The sequence below is a fragment of the Dysidea avara genome, chromosome 2, assembly GCF_963678975.1.
Source record: "Dysidea avara chromosome 2, odDysAvar1.4, whole genome shotgun sequence".
In the NCBI taxonomy this organism is placed as follows: domain Eukaryota; kingdom Metazoa; phylum Porifera; class Demospongiae; order Dictyoceratida; family Dysideidae; genus Dysidea; species Dysidea avara.
Window position 1 is genome coordinate 52,347,699 of NC_089273.1, and position 25,886 is coordinate 52,373,584.

Consider the following 25,886-nt stretch of genomic DNA (forward strand, 5'->3'; position numbering starts at 1 on the left):
CACATTATGATGTAAATTATGTGGTCAGTAAAGTATTGTTTTAAGCTTACACCACAGGCTCAACTATGCATAGCTGATTTACTTGAGTTACTTGGCAAAGCTGAAAGATTATGGAAGACCAAAACATTACGAACAGTAAGACCTCTCATGTCCACCTAAAATTTTAAGATACGTACTTGTCATATGCATCTCTAGAGAGCGTCAACGGGGACGGTGATGAGAAAGTGACAGGTATCATAAGTTGCTGAAGATTTGTTGCTCTTTTCACGAACGTTTTCACGTAGGTACTTTCACACTTAAAGCAGGCCTAGCTCAGATGTTAAAGGGAGGGATAATAATGGACGTGACTGACGCGGCACAAGCGAAGATCGCAGAAGAAGCGGGAGTGCGTATAGTGACACACTTGTGGGTTTGCAGCTGATTTTAATTCTGCATTTATAGGCGTGCGCCGTAATGGCATTAGAACGTGTACCAGCTGATATCAGAAGAGATGGTGGAGTTGCAAGGATGTCTGATCCCAAGGTATGTAGCTATAGCTACGTAACTAGCTTTTGCCAGTCTGTTATGTCATGCATGCAAACTTGATTAATTGTTTCTCGTCCCCGCCTGCATCTCTTTTGATTATGATTATGATTATGATTATGATTACTGAAAACACAGTTACAAACTGATATGTTCAGGTAAGGAAAAAACATTACAAATCACATAGATGAGAGTCAGTTATAATTTATCTAAAAATACTTGTAGAGATTGGGATTCTATTGTGTCAGTTGGTAAATTGTTCCAATCTTCACCGCCTATAATTTCATTTATTGCTGTTATCAATCACGTGCACACGTATTTTGATGCTAGGAAGGCTTAGTCTGGTACATCGCAGACCCTATCCGCTGGGGCTTATCGATTAGAGATTTTAAGCGGCTGGAAGAGATTATAAGCGCCCGCTGGAAAGCGGGCGCTTATAATCTCTAATCGATAAGCCCTAGCGGATAGGGTCTGCGATGTTGTACCAGACTAAGGAAGGCTGGCTATCATTTGCAGCACAGCAATTGTCACTTACGGTGGTATAACGTAAGTACTAGTCTCAAAAAAAGGTTTAGCTAACCTTTATGCACCTATCAATGTTAAGCCCCACCACCCCCCTCCCGGGCTTACTAAGGGATTAGTGGGGGATTTTCTTCGATTCCATCAGAAATTTTGCCCCATTAGTGGACTGTTCAAAATTTTAGGCGTTTGCTTTAGCTTGCGAGCTATAAGAATTGATCTGTTTCCTAAAGTTTATTCCAGCGATACTGCATGGAGATTTGACCACTAGTTGCTCCCCAGTAGATGGAGAATTTGATATTTCAAAGTCAAATCCCCACCATTTCCCCCACTACGCCCGGGAGGGGGGAGGTGGGGGATAACATTGATAGGTGCATTATAGTAACAGACAGCTTGATTAGTATTTTCTTTAATAGTGAACAACCACCCGCCCTCGTGGAAATCTGAATTTTTGTGGATGAGAAACAAGTAGTTAAGTTGCCTGGCCTTAGTAGGTGGTTGTATGATGTATATATTTACCACCGGTAATTTGCTTACAGAAAATCAAGGAGATAATGGCAGCAGTCACAATCCCTGTAATGGCTAAGGTTCGTATTGGACACTTTGTTGAGGCTCAAATCCTTGAAAGCCTAGGAGTAGATTTCATTGATGAGTCAGAAGGTATGCTGCTCAGTAGCTATGGCTTAGTAGTTGTAATATTTGGTATATATAATGTATGTGTGTGTATTTATAATCATTAACTGATCATGAACTTCAATTTTGTTGTTACGAAACGTCATATTTTTCTGAGCAGTCAGCAAAAAGAGCTAGGTTCATATCAGTTGACTGATTTTCAACATAATAAATGTGGCAGCATTAACTTTTGTCGTACAACATGCTAATATATGGGCTGGAATGATATGTAACAAAGAATAGGCATCTAGTTATCTACAAGTCATAAGCTAGCCTTCATTATATAGCTTCTCATCCACTAATACTCAAAATACGTAGCATTGTTGACAGGTGGATCTGAATATTAATACACACTAAATATTGTAAAAGCAGAAAAATTGACCGGAAAAATATTTGGTAACTTAAACAACATGTCTATTTTGGCAAATTTAAATTTGACGGTTCCTCTTGTTTGCAAGGGCCTGTGCTAATCCGCACTTGAGTACAAATCTAGCTACAGTAGCTATCTGGGATGCATTACTAGTAGGAGAGTCACTGCAGTAGAAGAATTCTCTGCACTGGTACATCTTGCCAGTGCGCAAAAATTCTGAAAGGAATAAAGGATTATCTGGCTGCAGCTGTGAGACCATGCTAATAATTTTATCTTCCTAGATCTTCATCAGAATAAGCTATGTAGGTTCACAGCTCTTTCCTTGGATTTCTCCGGATTTGATATCTTTAACTATAGCCGGATATTTGCTGGTAGTTAGTGAAAATTCGACAACTGCCAAATTAATTCTTTGTCAAATTTTCTGCACATATAGTAGCTTAATTACTTGGCTCACATGTCTCTAGCTAACTACTGAATTTATTAATTGCATTTAGCCACCAACAGCACAAAAAAAGAGGAGGATAACAGAAATGCAGGCTGGGATGAGAAAATAAATTTATGTGGTCTTAGCTACGTACAGGGGTGTGTGTGGTCTTTCACAAACTTTCAATACTACTATTAGTTATTTACTGGATTCAGGTCAATATACTTACATGCACTCAATCCTTACAAACAATTTTACTGAAATTTCAAAGTACCAATTACAAGGTTGTCAGTAGTTATCAACAGTATAGTGACTATATATATAGTCAATTTTTTTACTGTAAATAGCTAGCAGGAAAAATGGTATCCAAGAAATGGCAGCAATGATGTCAATTTTAATAATGGCAAATCTCACCCTTTAAGTTTAAAAAGTTAAGGGAAGAAATTGTCTTACTGTGTGCATCTGACAATTGTGAGGAACATGTTGTCACACATGTGTAATTTGATTGTATCTGGATGGAAGTGGCATTTTGGCATTATAGTGAATATTTTTGTTTGAGGCGGGATACCTCCAATAGCATAATATTATTTGAGCTATATTAAACCATCTTTGAGATACACACCTTCAAAGCTTATCTTGTTTCCTTTGTTTTTCTTCCTATTACATAATCTCTTTTTCCTTTACCTTTCAGTGCTCTTCAGAAAAACAGTCATAATTTGTACAAACTTTATAAAATTTATAACAGTGCATAAAATGGACATGGATATGACAATGAATTATCAATTACAAGCAATTTTCTTAATCACAAGTGCAATATTTTTATCATGCTGTATATAGAGTAAACTGCTAGCTAGCTACCTTGTACAACTCACCATTAGGCTAGATTCCATTTTCTAAATTGCTATTCTTGTGAACTATAAAAGAATTTTTATGATGCTCTGACATGCGAGCATCTATACATTAGTTATAGCAATGCCTCATGTGCTATACAAAAAAATAATATGCAAAATAGTGGGAAAGAGGCACCTATAGCACAAGGCAAAACCCAGAGCAAATGATTTATAGAGCTTTAACTTTGATTTGATGTGAGCATATATAAACATGCCAATTAATACTATTTGTAATGAAATGTACCGAGTAGCCCTAAAATTGTCAATCTTGTTCTGGATAACAATTGGATGCCCCTGTGAATATTTTTGCAGTGGTTTCTCCTGGGCTATTGAGTAATTTCTCCTCCAGGTAAATCTTCTTTTTTGTCTGCGTTTGTACAGTTTTATAACTACCTGCTGCAGTTGTGAATATAGCACTGCTCGCCCATTATAGCACTTGGGTTGTGTAAAAAGTTCTGTATGGTGAATATATCACTACTTTTTGTTTTGACATTTCACTCAAAGCGCATTGAGTAGCCTATCATATAATACATTGTACGTCATAATGACACATGCATGAAAAAAAGCAACGTACGACAAAATTCTATAAATAAAAGTTTTGCAAGTACTACATAGTTTGAGGGTGTAATATATCTTTATTTTACTAAAGGACCAAAAAAAATTATACTTATAAATTGGACGTATTTGGGCAAAATATTTTAACCTATGCATTTTGGGTAGGGTATGATAGATTAGCTGCTTATAGATAGGGAACATGTCAATGAAGCTTACAATTATGAATGTAATTCATTAAAGATAGAGCTAGATGCTATAGTAGCTGCATCTTGCAAATCAAAATTTAAGTTTTTTCAGGCAGTTACCAAGGTAATAATACACATTATATTAATATTTCAGAAACATTTTATTGAAGACAGGATAGTAGCATATAATCAAATTATTGGAAATAGCTACATATTATAATGTTCTTGTTACAGTGTTCCCATGTACGTATTACAGACAGGTTTTTATTTTGTTGTGTAGTACTATCACCAGCTGATGGAGAAAATCATGTTGATAAACATCCCTTCAAAATTCCTTTTGTTTGTGGAGCACGTAACCTTGGTGAAGCATTACGTAGAGTATCAGAAGGAGCAGCAATGATCAGGACTAAAGGAGAAGCTGGAACTGGTAAGGGTGTTTATATGTATGTATTACACAATAGAGCCTGTAAATGTGGAGATATGCAAAATTGAGAGACTAGAGTTGGGTTATCATACCTTAGTTAGTGACAAGATCTCAGGGTACTTCTTAGTAGATAAGTTTACCAGGTCACTTCAAAGTTTGCCACATTGTATGGACTCCACAGCTAAAATAATTGTGTTGGTACATAAATGTATGGCATTGTTAATTTGTGACTAAATTTTGGAAAAACGATCCAAATCGCACATTAGAAGTTCCGAGATAAACGGTTTTAAAGAATTGAAGCCAGCATAACTCTCCAAGGATAGCAAGCACGCGTATGAAATTTACACAAAAGATGCATCAATCTGTTACCTTTCAAGCCACTTCCAGTACTTGTAGCTGCTTGTACAGTTTCCCGCCAAATAAGATAGAAAATCTGAGCAGTTGGACGAGCGAAGTAGTATCACGAGTGCTCACAAAGGGGTGGAGGCTGGGAGGTGGCGGGGAGGGCAAGAGATAGACCTCAAAATGGAGGCAGACCACGATTGGAGTCCAGTCACGAGATTACAGGGCTGTGCTGGCTCCTTAGTGGCTGATATGTAGCAAAATCAACAGAGAACACGTCTGGCCAACATTATAAGGCTGTCCACCAGTAAACCACTGACTCTTGCCAAGCCAGGTCCTTCACAAGGCCTGAAACCACCATTTGAGCACTCCACACCACCCAGAAAAGACGTGTGTAAAAACCAGCCTCGTGTAGTTTGAGTAGTGCTGAGGGTCAAAACTTGTAGTACGATAGTGTAGCTATCCACTGGTGGTGTTAGTTTGATTTTGCCTGATGTGCGATTTGGATCAGTTCTGTAAAATCTGGTCACATTTATTTTCATGCACTGTTTTGGGCAGTTCCCATCAGTAATGTAATAAATGACAGCATGCATACAAAACATTTGTGTGGAATAGCAAATTACGGTTGAGGGTGAAATATTCATTGATCTTCATGAGTTAATGTGCTTTTGTAGCTATGTGAATTGTCAGTATCAATCTGGCTGACTATTGAATAACAATAAGTTATGAAAATATGACTGGATTTTGCAAAATCATGCAATCACCTGGGAGAAAAAAATCAAAATTTAAGATAACACCAGCACTAAGTGTTTGTGCTATTATGCTGTCATAAGGACCAAACAAATTTTCACACTGAACTTTCCTTCACCTCTTTAGGTCTTCTTTTGGTAGCTGGCTTTTAAACAGCTTGTGTAGCTATGCCAGATATGTCTATGGTTCTGTCCATGAAGACCATGGGCTGGCTGTAGTAGATTATAGGTCTGTAGAGGGCTGAATGTGTGAGATGTGTGCAATTGGTGAGATCTTAGCCTTAGGCACTACTGAAAAGCACTTATTTGGTCATATGTTTTCTAGCGTTGGTGATTACCATATTTATCTATATTAAAGCTAGACTCAAATAAACGCTGAATCCTAAATGAAGGCCAGGAGGTGCTACCTTATTGTAAGGGAGAGTACAGGCTTAGTTTGTGACTGAAAACCGGTCTTATCGCCCAAGTCAGCAGATTTGATTGTTCACCATTACCACAAAGCTAGATAAATACACTATCAAATTTCATTACCAAAATCAACTAGACTTGAATCATCTGCTTTTGCTGGCTGCTTTTCCCAAGCACAGTGGAGCAGTCTGGGGCCATAATGGAGCCATGGCCAGCCTGTGTGGCTGTACAGCACCGTGGTGTTGAATAATGACCTGTGCTGTAAATGTGCTTCCAGTTTTGAGACCGTAATGGCCCATAAATTAGCCTAAGTTTTCCCTACGCCTTCCTCTTTAAATCTTTAAAATAACCTGGTCCCTGCTTCCCACCCCATTTGGAGCTCACCTGATACAGCCTACCTCAGTTGAAAAACTATCTAAAATGGAGGGAAACTTAACTGCTGGCTATTTGTACAGTGGATGCTTTGGAAGGTAAGGAATTGGTATAAGACATGTAATAGTTTGGTACGCGTAGCTTCAACCATTGGCGAGATATAACACACTGAATACTTAAAACTGGCATTTCTCGATACTTTAAAATAGGTGATAAAACCGGTTTTCCCAGACTGAGTCGCATTAATTTTGTAGAACAAGACTGACAGGTAAGACTAATGAAACCTGTGACTTGTCAAAAGTATGTCAACAGCTACTGCTACAAGGAGGATTTTTCAGCTGGTTCATGAGTGGATTATAAGAAATAAACACTCATAAGCAGATTAGTCAGATATTTGTCACTAATTTATTTACATCTTGTCAATTAGTGAAAATCAAGTTTCCTGTAGTAGGCAGGTGGGGCATAATTAGTTTAATTTTTATGCACTGCCCTTCATAGTTTCTCATAGAGCATACTAAGAATTTGAGCTTGTTGGCAAATAAAACAACCATGATTTATGGAGGCCTTGTTTAAGGGATGCAGCGGAATTATTGTAATTGTATGCTATATATGATAAACTATTATTGAGATTTAATCAAAATTGAGATTATAGATTATCAAAAGGGCAATATTACACAACATTAGTGCTTTCATAAAACTATCCCCATCCATTTTGAAACCTAGCTGGTGCCAGCACAGCCTTCCCCCAGATATGATTACTCACAATATAGAAAAAAAGTATCTAAATGGTAGGAAACCATTTTATAATGACAATCTTCCCACATGTGTTACAAAATGGTTGTTGTTGCTACAGGTAATGTGGTGCAGGCAGTCAAACATGCTCGTGCCATTCAACAAGAAATTAGAATAGCTCAGTCCATGACTAACACTGAACTATATGGCTATGCTAAGAAACTGGGAGTTGATGTGGAACTGCTAAGGAAGACAAGAGAGTTGGGACGTCTACCTGTTGTTAACTTTGCTGCAGGTGGACTTGGTAAGTTGAAAAAACTTTCACAAATAAATTTAAACTACATTATTATTCTTCAGCAACACCTGCTGACGTAGGCTTACTGATGCAACTTGGAGTAGATGGAGTTTTTGTGGGTTCCGGCATATTCAAAAGTGCTAATCCTAAGAAAAGAGCAGCTGCAATGGTACAGGCAGTCACTCATTATAATGACCCTGCCATACTAGCTAGGGTTAGTGAAGACCTAGGAGATGCAATGGTTGGTATAGTTAAACTAATTGAACACATTTCACTTATACCTTTCCATTTCAGGTTGGTATTAACTGTGATGACCTAACTCAGAAATGGGAAGGAAGGGAAAGTACCCATAAGGATGCCTCATGAAGTTAACTGTAGTCAAACTAAGTTAGTATTGTACTGCTATTATTACCAATAACACACATGAACTTGTAGTGCATATACATAGTACGTTATTATATTGATTATTTATCTGTAATGTATCAGAAGGTGACAACTACAATGGATCACTTCAAAGGGTTATATAATATCTTAAAATTGGACAACCTAGGTATTTATCGCAGGAGTTAGCTACATTCTCAACTGTTCAATATTGAGGATACAAATCTACCTCTAACCTCTTTCTTATTTAAGTTGTCCAATTTGAAATGGTTCCTACTGTAAGTGTCAATGAGATGTCTCAGGAACACCTTATAGGTGGTGGCAGTAGGAGTGAGTCAATTATTAGTCTTTTAGGAATTTTATTTTAGTATTCATTGTGTTTCAATTATGTTTAAAAGGTTTATGATTGTTCTATTAGACTGTCTTGCTGAATACTGCCTGTCCTAGGCCTGTTAAAGAGACTTGATCTAGGGTGCAATGTCAGAACTATGAATGTGTACAGTAGGTGTATTCCACTGACTGCTTCATTACGGCATATCTATTTTCAGGAAATTAAACACCACATTAGCATCATAAAACCATCTAACATGCTAACATCAATGATAATATAATAGCTCTCCAGCTTATTATTGCATTAGCCTACCTTTTAACAATATTATCCGGTGATTTGTGTACAGGGCAGTGTTACACTACAGCATGCAGTGCTCATTGATATCTGCACTGCATGGATGACATAACTGACAGGGTCATAAGTGATTGATGGCTGATTTTGACTGTTTTGATGGTAGATAAATAGCCATGCATGTTGTAAATATTTGTCTATGAAAATGTATAACATATTCTACCAGTAACTCTAATAGAGCAGTCAGATAACTATTTGACATGATTGTTTTGTTAGAGTATTTTACAAAATAATATAGGGATACTTGTAAACACCTGCAAATTTTATATCATTATAAAGTGAAAGTTTATTAGCATGCAAAACGTGGAGGCCAATGCCTATAGCTAAATGCTGAAAAGTAATAAATGAATTTTTGAGTGTTAACATACAGTAAATTAATATGCTAGTGACTATTCAACAAATTTGAAGAATACTGCAGCTGTATGCTGTCCACCAGGTTCACCTTCCTTGCATTGGTAAAAGGACATAAATTGATGATGCACATGTAGCTATGTACGGTCAAAGACCCAAGGTAACAATTATTAAAATTTTATAATAACAAACTCTTGCCAGAAAGCTAGTAGCTAGGCCTCTATTAGATACCAGTAAATTTATAGTTTAACACATTTGACTATACAGACATACATGTGTCTATTGAGTAATAAGGAAACTTCAGCTGTCTGCACTAGGCCTGTAGTATATATATAATATAACAGTTTGTGACCAGACAGGCATGTGGTCACAAAGTACACTCTGTCACATAACAGGTGATATCTCAGTACTGAGTTTGGATTTTGTATATAACTTTTATTATAAAGCCAATTGATTGCTGAATATGTGCTGAAAAAAGGGTGGCCATTGCAAAAATGGCACTAGTACATGTAAAGTATAGTAAATTTTTATGTGTCCACATGCTTTATTTTTGCAGGCCTGGTAACATTAATTTTGTAGATTAGGTCTTCAGTACTTATAGCTATGTTGTGTACATCATAAGTGTATGGCATCAAATAATTATTACTATTGAACTTGATAGTATGGATCATATAGTTGATAGTGACTTTGACAAAAATTAAACCTCAAAACATCTTTCATAAATCATAATGACCTGAGCTGGTGACATTGTTAAGCTCAAAGACACCTAATTCAAAGTGACACACAAACATTTCTCGTGATCTTCTACATTACAATTCTATGCATAAATTTCAATAAATTATTTGTATTGTTGCAAACATGTAACTCATTGAATAATACCTTTAGATACTTTTCATAATGCATTGGATTCTTTGCTTGTGGTACACTCCCAATGCATTTCTTACAATTTCAACAATACATCAATACATCAATGAATGCTCCTGCTAGCTATGACTATTCTATTAGAGTATCTGGACCCACACCCCTGAGGTACTGTAGCTGTATAAGGTCATGTTACTATAAATTATTGCATTGCACTGTTCGTGCTTTTTTCTGTGCTTGTTGTGCTACAAAACCTTTGATAATAATTTTGATACTCCACCTGCAAGTGTATATGTCTTTAGTACAAATTGGTTTCTGAACCCCAAGGAACAGTATTTAAATTCTTTCCTACCCTCTGCTATCAAATTGTAGAATTCTCTACCCAATTCATTAGTTGCACTGGATAATTTAAACCAATTTAAAGATGATTTATCCTTATACCTCTTCCCAACATACTGATTTTATGTATGAGTATATGTGTGTTTATACTCTTTCTGTGAGTTCTACACAGTAATTAACAATAAACAATAATATAATATAACTATATAACTCTGCTGAACAAAATTCAATTCAGGTGGAAATCTTGAAATATGCTTTAGATCATATAGCACCGGCTAAATGGTAGCTTACCCTGTTTCATGAGCTAGAATGTATGGGCATGTTTATAATTATCTCTAGCTGTATGGTTAAAGGAACATCTAAGACCTCTTACTAACTTGAAAGTGTCACGATGGAGATAAGTCATACAGCTGCTGGTGAATTATAACTAGAATTTCAAAAATTTCCTCTTAGAGTTTGCCTTGCCCCACCACCTTTGGGAGTGAGACTTGTTACCAACTTGAGAGTACTTAATGATGTGATGGAGATAGCAGATTGTTCATGTATTGGCAATTCAAATTTCTATTGTTTTGAAAGAAAACACCTGAACGTAACTTGAAACAGTCAATTAAATGTATGTGTGTATATTCAAACTCCATTGTGTACTGAATAATACATCAAAGAATGTTAATAATAAAATTATATCCTAAGTAGTTCCAAAAATTGTCTGCATAGCTACACATATACCTACATGTAACATGGAGTAACAACCAAATGAAGTACATATCAACCCATCTTATAGCTAACCTGGAATATGTGTTGCCAATTTCATACCAGCTTCTTGAGCAATATTTAGACATTATAGCAATCAAACCCTATAGTCTTCATTGCGTCACTCCGTGATGGCAAATGCATCATGTGAACTGGATCATGTGATCTTATCGAGTACTTGAGTACCAATTTTAATATCTGAGTACCAACGAGTACTTATTATTTGCAGTATTGTTTCACCCCTACTATTTAATGCACTGAATTATAATTCAATAATTATTATTCTTCATGGAAAAACGACGTCTGTTTAATATACAGTGGATATTTTCAATTATAGTTTAAAACTTTTATAATAATGTTTGGGTTGAAATAATTCCTTATAAAACAGTGTTTATATTACTGTAGGGCATATTATGCAGTTGTTTACAAGTAAAGATATTGTCCCATCGAAATTATTTTTTCAAATAGTCTAATCAAGCAGTCATGTCAAAATTATTAATTATCTGACTGCTCTATTAGAGTTACTGGTAAAATAATACATGTATGATCATAGTTGTATTTTCATGGGAAAAGAATAAAGATTTACAACATAATTGTATGCCTGTTATGCCAACATTTATATGGGGTTGATGCTTAATCAGGCATGCATATATGTGACCGGATCTGCAAAAAGGGTCTTATGCATAGCCTTTCCAAATTTCCAAGTTTCACAAGTCATATAATTCATCATAACCCATTGTCTTGTAATTACATCCAGGAATATTGCTATGTTAGGAGTGTAAACTGACCAAATTTCAGGCTGGTACCATACTCACAAGACAAGTTATGGATTGCCAAGTACATGCAATTTGAAAGGCTATAAGACCCCTCTTCGCAGATCCAGTCACATATCATGCCCAAAACTCCTGTTAGCTGCTCAAAATGTTGAACGTGGTATAAGCTAACTTGGTAACAAGTGCTTCATTTACAGAAACCTTGCTTCCAGTGCCCTTCTCACTACAGGTGATGCATGTAAAGATTATTGTACTACGTTTCTATTCAGCCTCCAACAGAATTGTAAGATGATATACACAGGGTGGCTTTGTGCAGACAAATCCAGAGATATCATATTTTCTTAATAGCTTACAATTATACCAGTGCACATGTATGTGTACTAATCAGTTATGTTTCCTTGCACATCCGTATGTACCTAATTTCTGAACAGGGCAGTATTACAGCATGTAGTGCTGCTCATGCATTGATATCTGCTCTGTATGGTCACTGTGTATGTCTTAAAAGGGTGGCTGTGTACATGAAAAATAAGGGCTGCAGTGCTGTACAAATTCATAGCTCTCACATTTGCTCCCTAGATCAACAGAACAGGCAGTAGGTAGCAAGTCAGTCTAATAGAGCAATCACAAACCTTTTATAGAAATTAAAGCACGAGAAATAAAAAATATTAATTTCCTAGAATAATAAACTCACTACCACCACTACCTCAGGATGTCCTTCTTTAGTAATACTTGACACTTAAGGACTATTTCAAATTGGACAACTTAAGAAAGAAGTTAGAGGTACATTTGTATCCTAAATATTGAACAGTTGAGAATGTAGCCAACTCCCATTATAATTAGCTAGATTGTCCACATATATAACCCTTTGAAGTGATCTATTATAGTTTTCACTTTCCAATAATTATAGATAAATAATCATTATTATAACGTACTATGTATATGCACTGAAAGTTCATGTTTGTTATTAGTGATAATTGCTATATAGTACAAACTTAGTTTGACTTCATGAGGCATCCTTGTGGGTACTTTCCCTTCCTTCCCATTTCTGAGTTAGGTCATCACAGTTAATACCAACCTGAAATGGAAAGTTATATGTGAAATGAGTTCAATTAGTTTAACTATACCAACCATTGCATCTCCTAGGTCTTCACTAACCCTAGCCAGTATGGCAGGGTCATTATAATGAGTGACTGCCTGTACCATTGCAGCTGCTCTTTTCTTAGGATTAGCACTTTTGAATATGCCGGACCCCACAAAAACTCCATCTACTCCAAGTTGCATCAGTAAGCCTACATCAGCAGGTGTCGCTGAAGAACATATTGTAAGTTTAAATTTATTTGTGAAAGTTTTTTCAACTTACCAAGTCCACCTGCAGCAAAGTTAACAACAGGTAGACGTCCCAACTCTCTTGTCTTCCTTAGCAGTTCCACATCAACTCCCAGTTTCTTAGCATAGCCATATAGTTCAGTGTTAGTCATGGACTGAGCTATTCTAATTTCTTGTTGAATGGCACGAGCATGTTTGACAGCCTGCACTACATTACCTGCAGCAACAACAACCATTTTGTAACACGAATGGGAAGATTGTCATTATATTAATTGCTTCCTGCCATTTTAGATAGTTATTTCTATGTTAGTTTTAGAAAAAATTTTCTGTATTATTTTTTTCTCGCACATTCAACCCTCCACTGACCTATAATCTACTCTAGCTTGCTCATACACATAACCATAGACATATCTGTCAAAGCTATACAAACTGTTCAAAAAACAACTACTGAAGGAAGACCTAAAGAGGTGAAGGCAAGTTTTGTGTGAAAATTTGTTAGATCCATGATAGTACAAACACTTTGTGCTGGTGTTATCTTTACTTTTGATTTTTGCACCAGTTGTGGTTGACTGCAAAATCCAGTCATATTTCATGAATGATTGCTATTCGAAAGACCATATAGTGACAGTTGAGGTACTTTAACTCATGAAGATTGATAAAATAAAATATTTCACCCTAAAAAAATTCAATTCTGAACAAAAGCCTTGTACGGTATGTATTATGTTGCTATCCATTGTGTTACAGATGGGAACTGCCAATAACATCACTCACATGAAAACTGGCAATGCCATGCATTTATTACCAGCACAATTATTATTATTTTGGCATACTGTTGGAGTCCATACAATGTTGAGCCAACCAAGCTTGCGACCTGATAAGCTTATCTAGTACATAAGAAGTACCCTGAGATCTTACGTATCGCTAACTAAGGTATGATTACCCAAATTCCTGTCTCAATTTTGTGTATCTCAACATTAACAGGCTCCACTGTGTAATACGTACATATAAACACCAGTAGACATACTTACCAGTTCCAGCTTCTCCTTTAGTCCTGATCATTGCTGCTCCTTCCGATATTCTACGTAATGCTTCACCAAGGTTACGTGCTCCACAAACAAAAGGAATTTTGAAGGGATGTTTATCAACATGATTTTCTCCATCAGCTGGTGATAGTACTACACAACAAAATACAAACCTGTCTGTAATACATGAGAACACTGCAACAAGTATACTACACTACATGTACGTATGTAACTACAGTATCTCTAATCTTGTTCATATGCAAGTTTTGTCCTGTCTTCAGTTAGATGATTTTGAAATATTATAACCTTGGAACTTACTAAAAAACTTCAAATAAGGAGTAACTAACTAGCTATCAGCTAGCTCTATATTAAAATTTAGATTCCTAATTGAAACTTCATTGGCATATTCTCTGTCTATATGCTCTACCATACCCATCACATCTGATACAAACTAACACTAATTTACCCAAAACGCATGTGTTAAATTGAGTGATTTATTTGTCCAAATCATACATATTAATATTATACCCTCAAACCATGCAGTACAACTTTTTTCGTTCATTGCTTTTTATGCTATGCACAAAATGTGTTATACGTATGATAAGCTACTCAAAGAACATTGAGTGAAAGTGAAATGTCAATGCAAAAAGCAGTGTTATATACAGAATTGTATACACACAACCACAATACTACCACAGAGCTGTATAGGTGACCACAGTGCTTTATTCACAACCACAACATTAGTTTTTTATAATTATGTGGGCAAAAGGACCATTTACCTGTAGGGGAAGCACTCCATAGCCCAGGAGAAAGCACTGCTAAAAATAGAATTGGGGTCAATGAGCTTTTAATTATTACAACAATTTTAAATATGCGGGCTCCAGGAATAAGTTTTGATAAAGTGCTACTATTTATTTGGGCAAGAAACCTAAGGTGAACTATGTATTTAATTCTGTGCTAGATAACTAGCTACTGAGCATGATCTCACAGCTGAGGCCAGATATTTCTCTGTACCTTTTGGATTTTTTGTACACAGGCCAGAGGCACCAGTGCAGGGCATTCTCCTACGAAGTGCACTGAAGTGACTCTCCTAATAGTAATACATCCCAGATAGGTAGCTACTCACGTAACCTCGACCTTGAATACAACTATAATACTCAAAGCTATACATAATTATATATCGCTTTAGCAGCTGCCATGACTATCGCTTGGGCTTCATGACACCATCAAAAATTCTCAAATGCAGTTGATTAGTGCAGGCCCTTGCAACCAAGAGGAATCACCAAATTTATAAATTCAGTAAATACACAAGTTGTTCAATTTGCCAAATATTTACCTGTAAAATTTTCTGATTTCACGATATAGCGTAAAAAACCATTTATTGGATTGACTCAATTACCAGAAACGTATGCTTCAATTATTGGATTGGCATTATACTAATAAAAATAATGGAATTCCGTGGTACAAAGAAGTGGCATCATTGACAAAGAGTGTGTTATGTTAGTTAAAGGTTGCAATTCTACTGACAAAGGAATGAACAAAGGTTAACAGTTCATGAAACTTTTGTACTGTAGATGTGGGGCTGTTTTTAGATGCAAAATCAACCTGCACCATCAATGGCACTTTCTCTTTGTCACTTTGAAAGCCCATGAAAGTCTACTGTTAATTTCTACTTCAATGTTAGTCATCAAACAATAAAAGAACAAGGCCAAGCCATGATCAAGACCAGCGGTCACTGAAATGTCATCAGTACAACACGGCACTGCTAGCGTCGAGATTTGGAGTTGAACTGGTGTAACCTGAGATCACATGGCAGTTGTTATGAAGACAAAGATTGGTGAGAATGTAGTCCAAAATACTGTACTACCATCTAGCCAACTGTTGAAAAGTCTAGACAGCGGAGCCTATTTTCATCTCCACAACTGGGATTCAAGTATGCCACCATGATTTCCCTATAAAGCATCTAGAAACCACAAAGAGATCAAGAACAGAACCAAGAGAAAGATTTACAATTGGTTGGGAGCTAGTTATAGTGTAGAGCCCTTAATATTTGACCATTGTGTGTTTAATTATCAAGCAATTTAGGTGTGCATTTTTACAAACGACATCATAGCTCATGCATTATGTGATCTGATGCTTTGAAATCTTGTATGGATGTCTTCATGAATATGCAAAATCTTTTCAGATTTTTGTGAAGTTCCAGTGCAGCCATGACCACTCATTGAACCATCGTCTAATAATTGAAACATGTAAACCTATGGAGTTCTGGTGATTAAGCCATGGTTCTCGACTTTGTACATTTTCAGCTGTTGAGGAAGCACCTTTTGACACCAAACTTGGTACACGAAGTCAAGTTGAATACCTTTGCCAAAAATTGTGCTCTAGGAATGTTTGGACGAGAAGGGATGTGCTGCAGGAATAAATGTTCCGTTAATTGGTTGCTTATGATAAAATCTGAATACACCCATTGGCAATGCTATTTTGAATAATGGTGGATGAGAAACTACAGCTTAATCCAGGTTAGCTTTTGACTTATAGATAGTTAGCTGCCTACTCCTTATAAACATGTTACAACAAAAAAGTTAATGCTGCCACATTTGTCGTGCTGAAGATCAGTCAACTAAAAATTTCTGATAGACGTAAATCTTTTGCTGACTGCTCAGAAAATATATGTTTCATAAAAAATTAATGATTATAATTAGACACCACAGTATTATAGCTACTAAGCCATAGTTATACTGAGCTACTACATACCTTCTGACTCATCAATGAAATCTACTCCTAGGCTTTCAAGGATCTGAGCCTCAACAAAGTGTCCAATACGAACCTTAGCCATTACAGGGATTGTGACTGCTGCCATTATCTCCTTGATTTTCTGTAAGCAAATTACCAGTGGTAAAATAATATAGCTGCACATCATACAGCCACTGCACTGCACTAAGGACACCTGCCAATGACAAAATTAATGCTAGCTACATACCTTGGGATCAGACATCCTAGCAACTCCACCATCTCTTCTGATATCAGCTGGTACACGTTCTAATGCCATCACTGCACACGCCTATAATTGCAGAATTCAAATCAGCTGAAAACACACAAGTGTGTCATTACGCACTCCGGCTTCTTCTGCGATCTTCGCTTGTGCCGCGTCGGTCACGTCCATTATTATCCCTCCCTTTAACATCTGAGCTAGGCCTGCTTTAAGCGTGAAAGTACCTACGTGAAAACGTATGTTCGTGAAAAGGGTATCAAAAATTTCAGCAACTTATAATACCTGTCAGTTTCGCATCGCCGTCCCCGTTGACGCTCTCTAGAGGTGTGTACGTGCTTTAAGATTTACGTGGACATGAGGTCTTACTGTTCGTATTGGTTTGGTCATCCATAGTCTTTCAACTTGCCAAGTATAACTCGAGTAAATCAGTTATGTTATGCGTAGTTGAACCTGTGGTGTAAGCTTTAAAACAATACTTTAGTGACCACAATATGACATCTTAGTATGACGTAATGATAATGCGTACTGACGTTTAAAATATTTTAAAGGGTCTTTGCTTTGATATTATTGTTATTAAGTGTTATTATCTACTTTACCAGTTAGGCGCTGGAGGGTGTACACAGAAGGCTGAGCCTGTTCGAGGTGTTTACCCATGAAGCTGGGGGGTGTAGTATCTTTGAGCTGGTCAAGGAGCTGGTGTTTGAGCATACATTTACAATGGGTACTGACATCAGCAATACAGTACGTATTATTGTTATTATTATTATCAATTTACCAAAAAAGAAGGCATACACAAAAGGCAAAGCCTGTACAAGGTGTCTGCCTACAAAAACAAACATACATACATACACCTACAGTACACTACAAGTACACAAAAAAACACAAAACAGTGATTAAGAAGTTACTTGACACATAAGTAATTATAAAGGTGATGTCGGAAAGACTTTCGATTACTGTCTTCAAGGATATGTAATGGTACAGTGTTCCAGAAGAAAGTTGTGTTGTCAAATAAAGAATACATGATCTCCTAGAATTAATGGTGGACTGTGGAGAGACTAGTGAAAAATGGTGATTTCTGGTAGTTGCTATGGAATTAAATGAACAGTGACTATTAAATGTAATAGATGTTTGCTGGAGATATATGTCATTAAGGAAACTGACCGAAAGGAATCTTCGTCTGGGTGTACTGGCAATACAAGGAGCATTCATAGAGCATAACGAGATGCTGACAAGAGCGGTTAAACAGCTCGGATGTGAAGCACGTGTCCACATCGTAGACGTCAGAGAACCTGATCAGCTGAGTGACTTGACTGGACTGGTCATTCCTGGTGGGGAGAGCACTACCATGAACTTGTTCCTGCGACAGAACGGGTTTGCGGAATTACTGAAATAATGGGTTGAAAGAGGGATAGTGTTGGGCACGTACGCAGGCCTAGTCCTCTTATCCAATCAACTTGAAGGACAGATACAAGGTGGACAAGCTTTAGTAACCTAAGTATTTGGTATTGGTGATATGTTTAATGTTGCCTGTAGATAGGAGGTTTGGATATCACAGCATCCCGCAACTCCTTTGGACATCAAGTGGACAGTTTTGAGGCAATGCTGAAACTAAAGTAAACAGGCTTATACAGCAACCAATCCTTAAGTGCTATCAGGTCACTTGCACCTCTCTCTTATTCACAATGTAGTGCCCAGTCAGATAAATACCATGGAATCTTTTTATGAGCACTAAAAAGTCTCCTTTGAATAATCCCGAAGTAAAAGTTTTGACTGAAATGGAGAGTGAGGGAAGAGCCGTACCAGTTGCTGTACAGCAAGGGAAGTTAATGGCAACTTGTTTTCACCCAGAGCTGACTACAGATTCAAGATGGCACTGCTGTTTCCTCGAAATGTGTATGCACCTTGTATGAACTTTGTTATCAATATTGTAACCACTGTGTATATGATCCTGTCAATGTTATGGTAACACTATTAACTACATACATCATAGTTGGGTGTAGTATGCTATCCTGCAATGCTTACAACTGCAGAAGAGCTATTACAGAAGGGCACGTACTTCACTGAAACATGGGTTATATTAGAACAAATATTATAGCTAGCTAGCAGACACAAACAACTAAGTGATGAATAAAAAGATTCCTCACAAATGAATATGGATAATACATTAATATGCACTTTGGAGGACAATTGATCATGTACTACTGTACTGTCTACACAATTTTCCCACTCAGTTTTAAATGAAGTCAACAACTCTGCCTAGCATGTAAAATTAATTTTAAAATAGTTAGTTGTGCTTACTTACATGTGAATCTGCCCTTGATTGTATTATTGGAGTGTATAATGTGATTACTCTGTTGGAGTATATGATTCATTTCTCTATCCTATAATATGTAGGAGCCACGTTTTGAAATAAGGTACTGTAGCTATAGGGGTCTAGCTTCACTCCCTTGTGCCCTGCCTATGGCATTAATTTTATTTTAGATTACGTATGTACAAAACTGTTTGAATGCTGTTCAAGGTGCTTATGAGCAAAACTATGCATAAGTAAGGGAGGAACAGAGGGGAAGGGGTATAACCCCACCCCTAGATCTTATGCATGAGCTATACATAATATTATAGCAATTTTGCAGTTAAATCCCTGTATTTTGTGTGAACTACGGTACAGGGCACTTTTCAGCCACTTGAATTTGCAAAAAGATCGAGATACTCTAATAGAGCAGTCATCACATTATACTCTAATACAACAGTCATCGTGATAATAGAGCATTCAGTATACAATATCATACTCTTATTACACTGGTTCAGTCTGGTTGATCTAAGCCATTATGTCCATTTTAATTGTCTTCACATTACTTTCCAGTGAGCCATCTGCATAGAATTGCACAATAGGCTATTGATAATGCATGTTATGCATTATCAATTACAATCAAAATTGCTTCTGTATCTCAAAAGAACTAAACTGACTTTGTATAATGAAAGTAAAATTAGCTACTAGCTAATAGCTATATTAAATTGAATTAATTGGTATACAGTAGCTCAAAATTACCTGGATACATTCTTGATGTTAAAAAGCAGAAAGGGACCGTGTATGTAAAATAGCTTCCAGATGCCATTTCAGAACATGTATTTTCAAAAATTTTCCCAGGGAGCATGCCCCAGACTTCCTTAGCTTAGCATGTTAATGCATGCTGTAGCTAGCACCACAAAAAAATTACAGTAGCTAATCTGATTTAAATTTCAAATCAATAAAATGTAGTGTGCATGACTATGACCTCCATTGCAGTCCATGAATGGCCTGACCACTCAAAATCTCTGAGCTCCGGCTCTGCGGTAGCGTTACTTGATTGGACTAATTGAGCAGTTTAACTGCACTAAACATTGTATTAGAAGAAAAGTTGCATAAGAGAAAGAGACCAGTTATAGTTCACCTGAAAGAAACCACATAGAGTAACGTAAATTAGTCTGTATGATAAACTTGCATGTTTCCAGCCAAAAATTGTTACCAAAATGTCAACAAGCAAACCAACTCTTAAAAGTCTCATGATTCACACTTCAGTGTTAATCAGTGTGTTTCTTCAGTGTGCATTATATGCTGCATTGTGACTTCTACCAGTGTAACTCTCCACATAGCAAAATCCACCAATGCACATAAGCTCATGATAAAAAATAATAACCCTCTGACATTACGACTTTAGCCACCAGTTTTCATTAACATGGTCAACTGAACAGTTGTGATCATATTGTTACTAAAAGTGTATGGTTGTATTTCAAGTGCTAACATACATTTCCTTGTATTATGATGGTGAGAGTACATGGATAATACTTTATGATGTAGCTAAGATTGGTTATAGAAGGCACGTACATGCTGAATGCCTGTTACAGTATGTTGATTAGGAAATTATGGTTTATACTGCTTGATCTTAAGTTATTTTTTGTCCCAATACTTGGTTTAGTGTAAATAAAAACGGTTATGTGTTTTGAAATCTTTTATTCAAAATTGTGTCATCTAATGGCAATTCACAAGTGTCCTTTAAACCTCATCATGTTAGCAAATGTAGTTTAATGGACAACTAAATTTTGTGCACTTTTCCAACTGAACAACCATTAAAGTCCATTAAGTTACATCAAGAGTATTATAATACCCTCCCCCACTTTAAACCTACATTGTGTTGGTAATGAAGGACAACAGGGATATTACCAGTGTAAAAGTAAAAATGATGGCAACTAATTGATGGTGACATCACATTTACTCACTGTTTACCTCATAAATATCACTAACTAAATTCTCTATACAAGCTATAAAAAATACTTATAGTTAACATCTTGTACATAGCTATAGCCACACCTTTTAATGCGACATGTGGCTATAACAAGATTATTTTTGGATGATTCAATTCTAAAGACTTTTGGTTTAATGATAAAATACACCATAATGTAAACACACCAAAATAAAGCAAATGGTCATTTATGATGGAAATGAACTATGGTATAGATGATTATACATTCACCTTATATGGATAATAGGCATTAAAACACTAAATCTTTTAAGATTTGTATAATATATAGGTAAAAAATATGGCACTTTTTCTGGACATGGTACATCATGACCATGCCTGTGAAAATAGGGCATGTGGGCACATAAAATTGCCTACTATTTCAAACTTCAATGACTCTTTTAAAGCATTTTGGTATTGCCATCCAATTTTCAGCATTTGTTAAATATTTGGTTGACTTTATGGTAGCTAAAAGTTACAGAATTATTCCATCCTGGTAGGAGACCTGTTATGTGATGGAGTGTAGTTTGTGCCCACGTGACCTGTCTTCACAGGCACAGTCATGCACATACAGAATGTTCACACTTTCAGCATGCAAACTGAACTATAATTTCCTGCACTTGCCAACACACTGTGCAACCGAGAGTGCTGTACAAATGCAATTCTCATAAGATGATGTGATCATCCAATTGTTTTCCATTATGGCAACAGTAAAGTACATAAATACTGGCAGTTTCCCTTGAGTAACGTATGTAAATTAGTCTGTATGACGTTTACTGTCAACTTGTAATGTTAATTTATTTCCAGACAAAAATTGTTACCAAAATGTCAACAAACAAAATTTTCAAGGCTGACACACTTCAAGACACTGACTCCTAGAAGGCTAGCGCTCATGCTTCATAATACAGTGTGTGCTTAAATGCTGCATTGTGACTTCTACCAGTGTAATTAACCCTCACCCAAAGCAAATTCCAAGATCCACTCCTGTTTGTGATGTGCAAAATTTCACAGTAAGGAAACTATGGCAATCTGACATTCAACTTTAGCTACCAGTTTTCCGTTAACAATGTTAAACAGTTACGATCACTTCTTACTAAAGTACATGGTTGTATTTCAAGTCCTAACATAGTTACAATTCCTTTCTATAGTGAGAGCATAGCCCATGGATAACAATAATGCTTTATGCTGTAGCTAAGAATAGAAAGTACATCAATCTCTATGTGTGATGAATGCCAGTTACCAGTATGTTGATACTGCCCAATCTAAGTTCTTTGTCCCAATTTCTGTAAATAATTGTTATCTTGCTTTGAACACTTTATTTAAGATTATGTCAGCTAATGGCATTTTACAACTGGCCATTAAACCTCATTAAACCCTATTAGGTTGGTAAATATACAGTAGTGTAATGGACAATTATTTCACTTACCAACCAATCACATTGTAATGGAAGGATAACATGGAGTATCCAGTGTAACCGTAAACATGATGAAAGCTAATTGTATTGAACAGGTGGTGACATCACATTTGGTTACTGTTGACATCACATTTGCTCACTGACATTATCCCATGAATATTAATCACAAACCAAATCCCTTTACATTCTCTAAAATGTACAGAATTTCAGAATAGTTAACATCATGTATTTATCTAAAGCCACATCTGTACCAACATGTAGCTATAGGGTGATTGTACTCTACATATTTGTGGTAAATGATATACAAAACACACCATTCTTACAGTCATTAAATTGTGAAGCCATTTGGTGTGCCAACAAAGGGCTTTTCTCAAGGTACCCTCTTGCTTTAACTAGAACTTATCATCTGCTGAGGAGGACATAATATCTCACTACGTACGTGTACAAGTACATCTGGAAGGAAAGTGCATATTAATTGGTAGCTGCTGATTTTATTTATAATTCCTATGTCCACTGATCATTAGGCATATTAATATTTTTATTGGATGTCCTCTGGCAAATTAAGATTTAGAAGCATAACTGACAAGTGCCTATTAAACTTTTCCTCAACAGCAAGCATCTAAAATATGTGTTGTGCTTAAATTTTTCAGTTTTATAATATAATCAGCCGGAGTTATTACTATACAGAAACACAGAATCCATTGTACTAAGTAGAAAGAGTATTTAACGGTTAAACACAAAATAATACTTAGTCTAGTTGAAGTGATTTTCTATTGCTCTATGCCTGAGCTTAACATCAGAGTTTAGCTCTGTGAACTATGAATTTTGGTCAAAAGACAGAGTAACATTCCAATTCATTAGTCAACTGTCATCTAGTATCTACACTTCACATGATAAGTATACTATATGAATTGCACACCCTCAATTGCTCCAAACCTCAAAGGCAACTCTTACTGACAAGCTCCAAGACACTAACTCCAAGAAGACACTTCACAGTGTGTGCTTTACATGCTGCATTGTGACTTGTAACCTGCCCCACCCTTAGCAAAATCCAATATTTACCCTTGTTTGTGGTCTGCATGATAAGTAAACTATAGCAATCTGACATTACAACTTTACCAGTTTTCTATAATATCAATGTCAAACAGTTGTGATCATAAAGTGTATGGTTGCATTTCAAGTGCTAACATGCATTTCCTTATATAGCGCAAGAGTATAGTCCATGGATAACAATAATGCCTTATGATGTAGCTAAGAATAGTTAGAAGGTGCATCAATTTTTGTGTATGAATGAAAGTTACCAGTATGATGATACTGTATACTCAATCTAACTTCTTTGTCCCAAAATAATATTAATGTGTTATCTTGTTTTGAATGTTCAAAATAATTATTTCATCTAATGGCAATTCACAAGTGTCCTTTAAACCTCATTATGTTAGCAAATGTAGTTTAATGTACAGCTATATTGTGTGCATTTATTTCACTCAACAACCATTAAAGTCCATCAATGTCCTCCCCCACTGTATAATCTTGGTTACATTAAGTTGGTAATGAAGGACAACAGGGTTATTACCCTGTATCCAGGGTAACAGTGTAATTGATGAAAGCTAATTGTATTGGTGGTGACATCACATTTACGCATTGTTGACATTAACCTCATGAATATCACTAACTAAACACCTTTACTTTCTCTATACAAACTATAAAAATGTACAGAATTTCAGACTTATAGTCAATACCATGTATATAGCCATAGCCTTTAGTTATCTGTGTTCTTTTTAATGCAATATGCATGCTATAAAAAGACTATTTGTGGATGGTTCTATATATTCTAAAGATTTGTGATAAATGATAAAATGCACCATAATAAAGTAACATGCTTAATATAAATTGTACAGCCATCTACCTAGCTGGACAGGTGCATGAACTAACCAAGGACATTTCTCCAGGTTAGTACATGGATATCCTCTTATGTTATGGTATAGATATATATGGCTAATAGATATTAAAGCACAATATTTTTTTAAGATTAGTATACTAGGTAACAACATTATGGCACCTTTTCTAAACATAGTCCATCATGGATTATTAATAATACATAATAAAATTAATAGAGTTACAACATACATGTACAGCTTGCTAATAGCTGCAGTTTGCAAACTAAATTACACTTGTTAACACAAGAGTGCCACACAAATGTAAGTCTCATAATTATAGTGGTGTGATCATGTTTTTTTGCTTTGTTTTTAAAGGGAGACTGCTTAAGTATAAAAATGTGACTGGAGTTGCGAAAAGGGATCGTCCACACACATTCAATTTGCCAACTTTGACAAGTCATAACCCAGATTAGAAAGAGCTATTGACTTGCAATTTGGTCAGATGTGAGCACCAACATAGCTGAATATGTGGTGAAAATTTCAGGTTAATATGTTACTTGAACACTAATAATAAGTTTATGGAATCGGATGTGTGTGAAAGACTCCTTTTCACAGGTCCAGTCAATAATACTGCTTTTTGACAGTGTTCTCAACATACATACATGCATACATGCATACAATAATTAATCAGACTACATCTATATACACACATACAGTTACATACACACATACAGTTAGTACAATGACTGGTAAAGTGTTCAAAAGAGGATTTAATGAGGTCCAGATCTGTGCTCCTTGGAAATATAAACTCTAAGTAGTTTGCACTCTTGGAATAAACAAACAGTGGATATTTTGGCTGGCATGTGCAGTGATGTCAACAGCATAGCGAAATTTATCATTCAGATAAGATGGTGATAAGTTATGTAATATTTTATATACTTGTATTGCTGTGTGAAAACGTATTCCTTCTGTGACAGTCACACACACAGAAAGATCGGTGCTGACAATTGTTGATTCTAGAAATTCGAATGAAGCCTCTCTGATTGTTGAGCAGATGATGGTGTCCATACTACATCACAATAATCCAGTATGGGTAACATGACAACGTCATATAATTTAGAAAGAAGGTCAGCAGGCAAGGGGAATAAGCGATTATAGGCAATGTATCCTAGAGTAAACCTTTTGAAGAATATTTGGTGTATGTTGATGCCAAGTTAGAAGTTCATCAATATGGAGACCAAGATAGGAGACACAAGCTAATCGCTTGCTATCTAACTGTCTTGTGTTGTTCCACTACGGCAACAGTATACCTGCAATGAACAAAAGTACTTCAGAAAAATGTTCATAATGAGTCTAGTTTTAAAAAAAACTTTACAAGAGGACAA

General features: G+C 36.1%; 3 protein-coding genes across 3 annotated transcripts; 2 read left to right on the forward strand and 1 right to left on the reverse strand.

Moving 5' to 3' along the window:
• The first annotated feature begins 13 nt into the window (after window positions 1–13).
• On the forward strand, window positions 14–7,941 carry LOC136247624 (pyridoxal 5'-phosphate synthase subunit SNZERR-like). The gene is made up of 9 exons (XM_066039394.1): window positions 14–135; window positions 196–231; window positions 285–385; window positions 442–522; window positions 1,581–1,701; window positions 4,418–4,564; window positions 7,286–7,468; window positions 7,522–7,700; window positions 7,754–7,941. Exons 1-9 carry the CDS (start codon window positions 111–113, stop codon window positions 7,823–7,825), a joined length of 945 nt encoding a protein of 314 aa, XP_065895466.1. The 5' UTR covers window positions 14–110; the 3' UTR covers window positions 7,826–7,941.
• A 4,556-nt stretch (window positions 7,942–12,497) lies between these two features.
• Window positions 12,498–17,417, reverse strand: LOC136247623 (pyridoxal 5'-phosphate synthase subunit SNZERR-like). Its single transcript, XM_066039393.1, has 9 exons — window positions 17,303–17,417; window positions 17,219–17,254; window positions 17,060–17,160; window positions 16,925–17,005; window positions 16,699–16,819; window positions 13,951–14,097; window positions 12,957–13,139; window positions 12,725–12,903; window positions 12,498–12,671 (listed from the first exon to the last, which is right to left on the reverse strand). Exons 1-9 carry the CDS (start codon window positions 17,325–17,327, stop codon window positions 12,600–12,602), a joined length of 945 nt encoding a protein of 314 aa, XP_065895465.1. The 5' UTR covers window positions 17,328–17,417; the 3' UTR covers window positions 12,498–12,599.
• Window positions 17,418–17,504: 87 nt separating this feature from the next.
• Window positions 17,505–18,907, forward strand: LOC136248224 (pyridoxal 5'-phosphate synthase subunit PdxT-like). The gene is made up of 4 exons (XM_066040035.1): window positions 17,505–18,014; window positions 18,061–18,311; window positions 18,470–18,549; window positions 18,639–18,907. The coding sequence occupies exons 1-4, from the start codon at window positions 18,002–18,004 to the stop codon at window positions 18,844–18,846; spliced, it is 552 nt and encodes a 183-aa protein (XP_065896107.1). The 5' UTR covers window positions 17,505–18,001; the 3' UTR covers window positions 18,847–18,907.
• The last annotated feature ends 6,979 nt before the right edge of the window (window positions 18,908–25,886 follow it).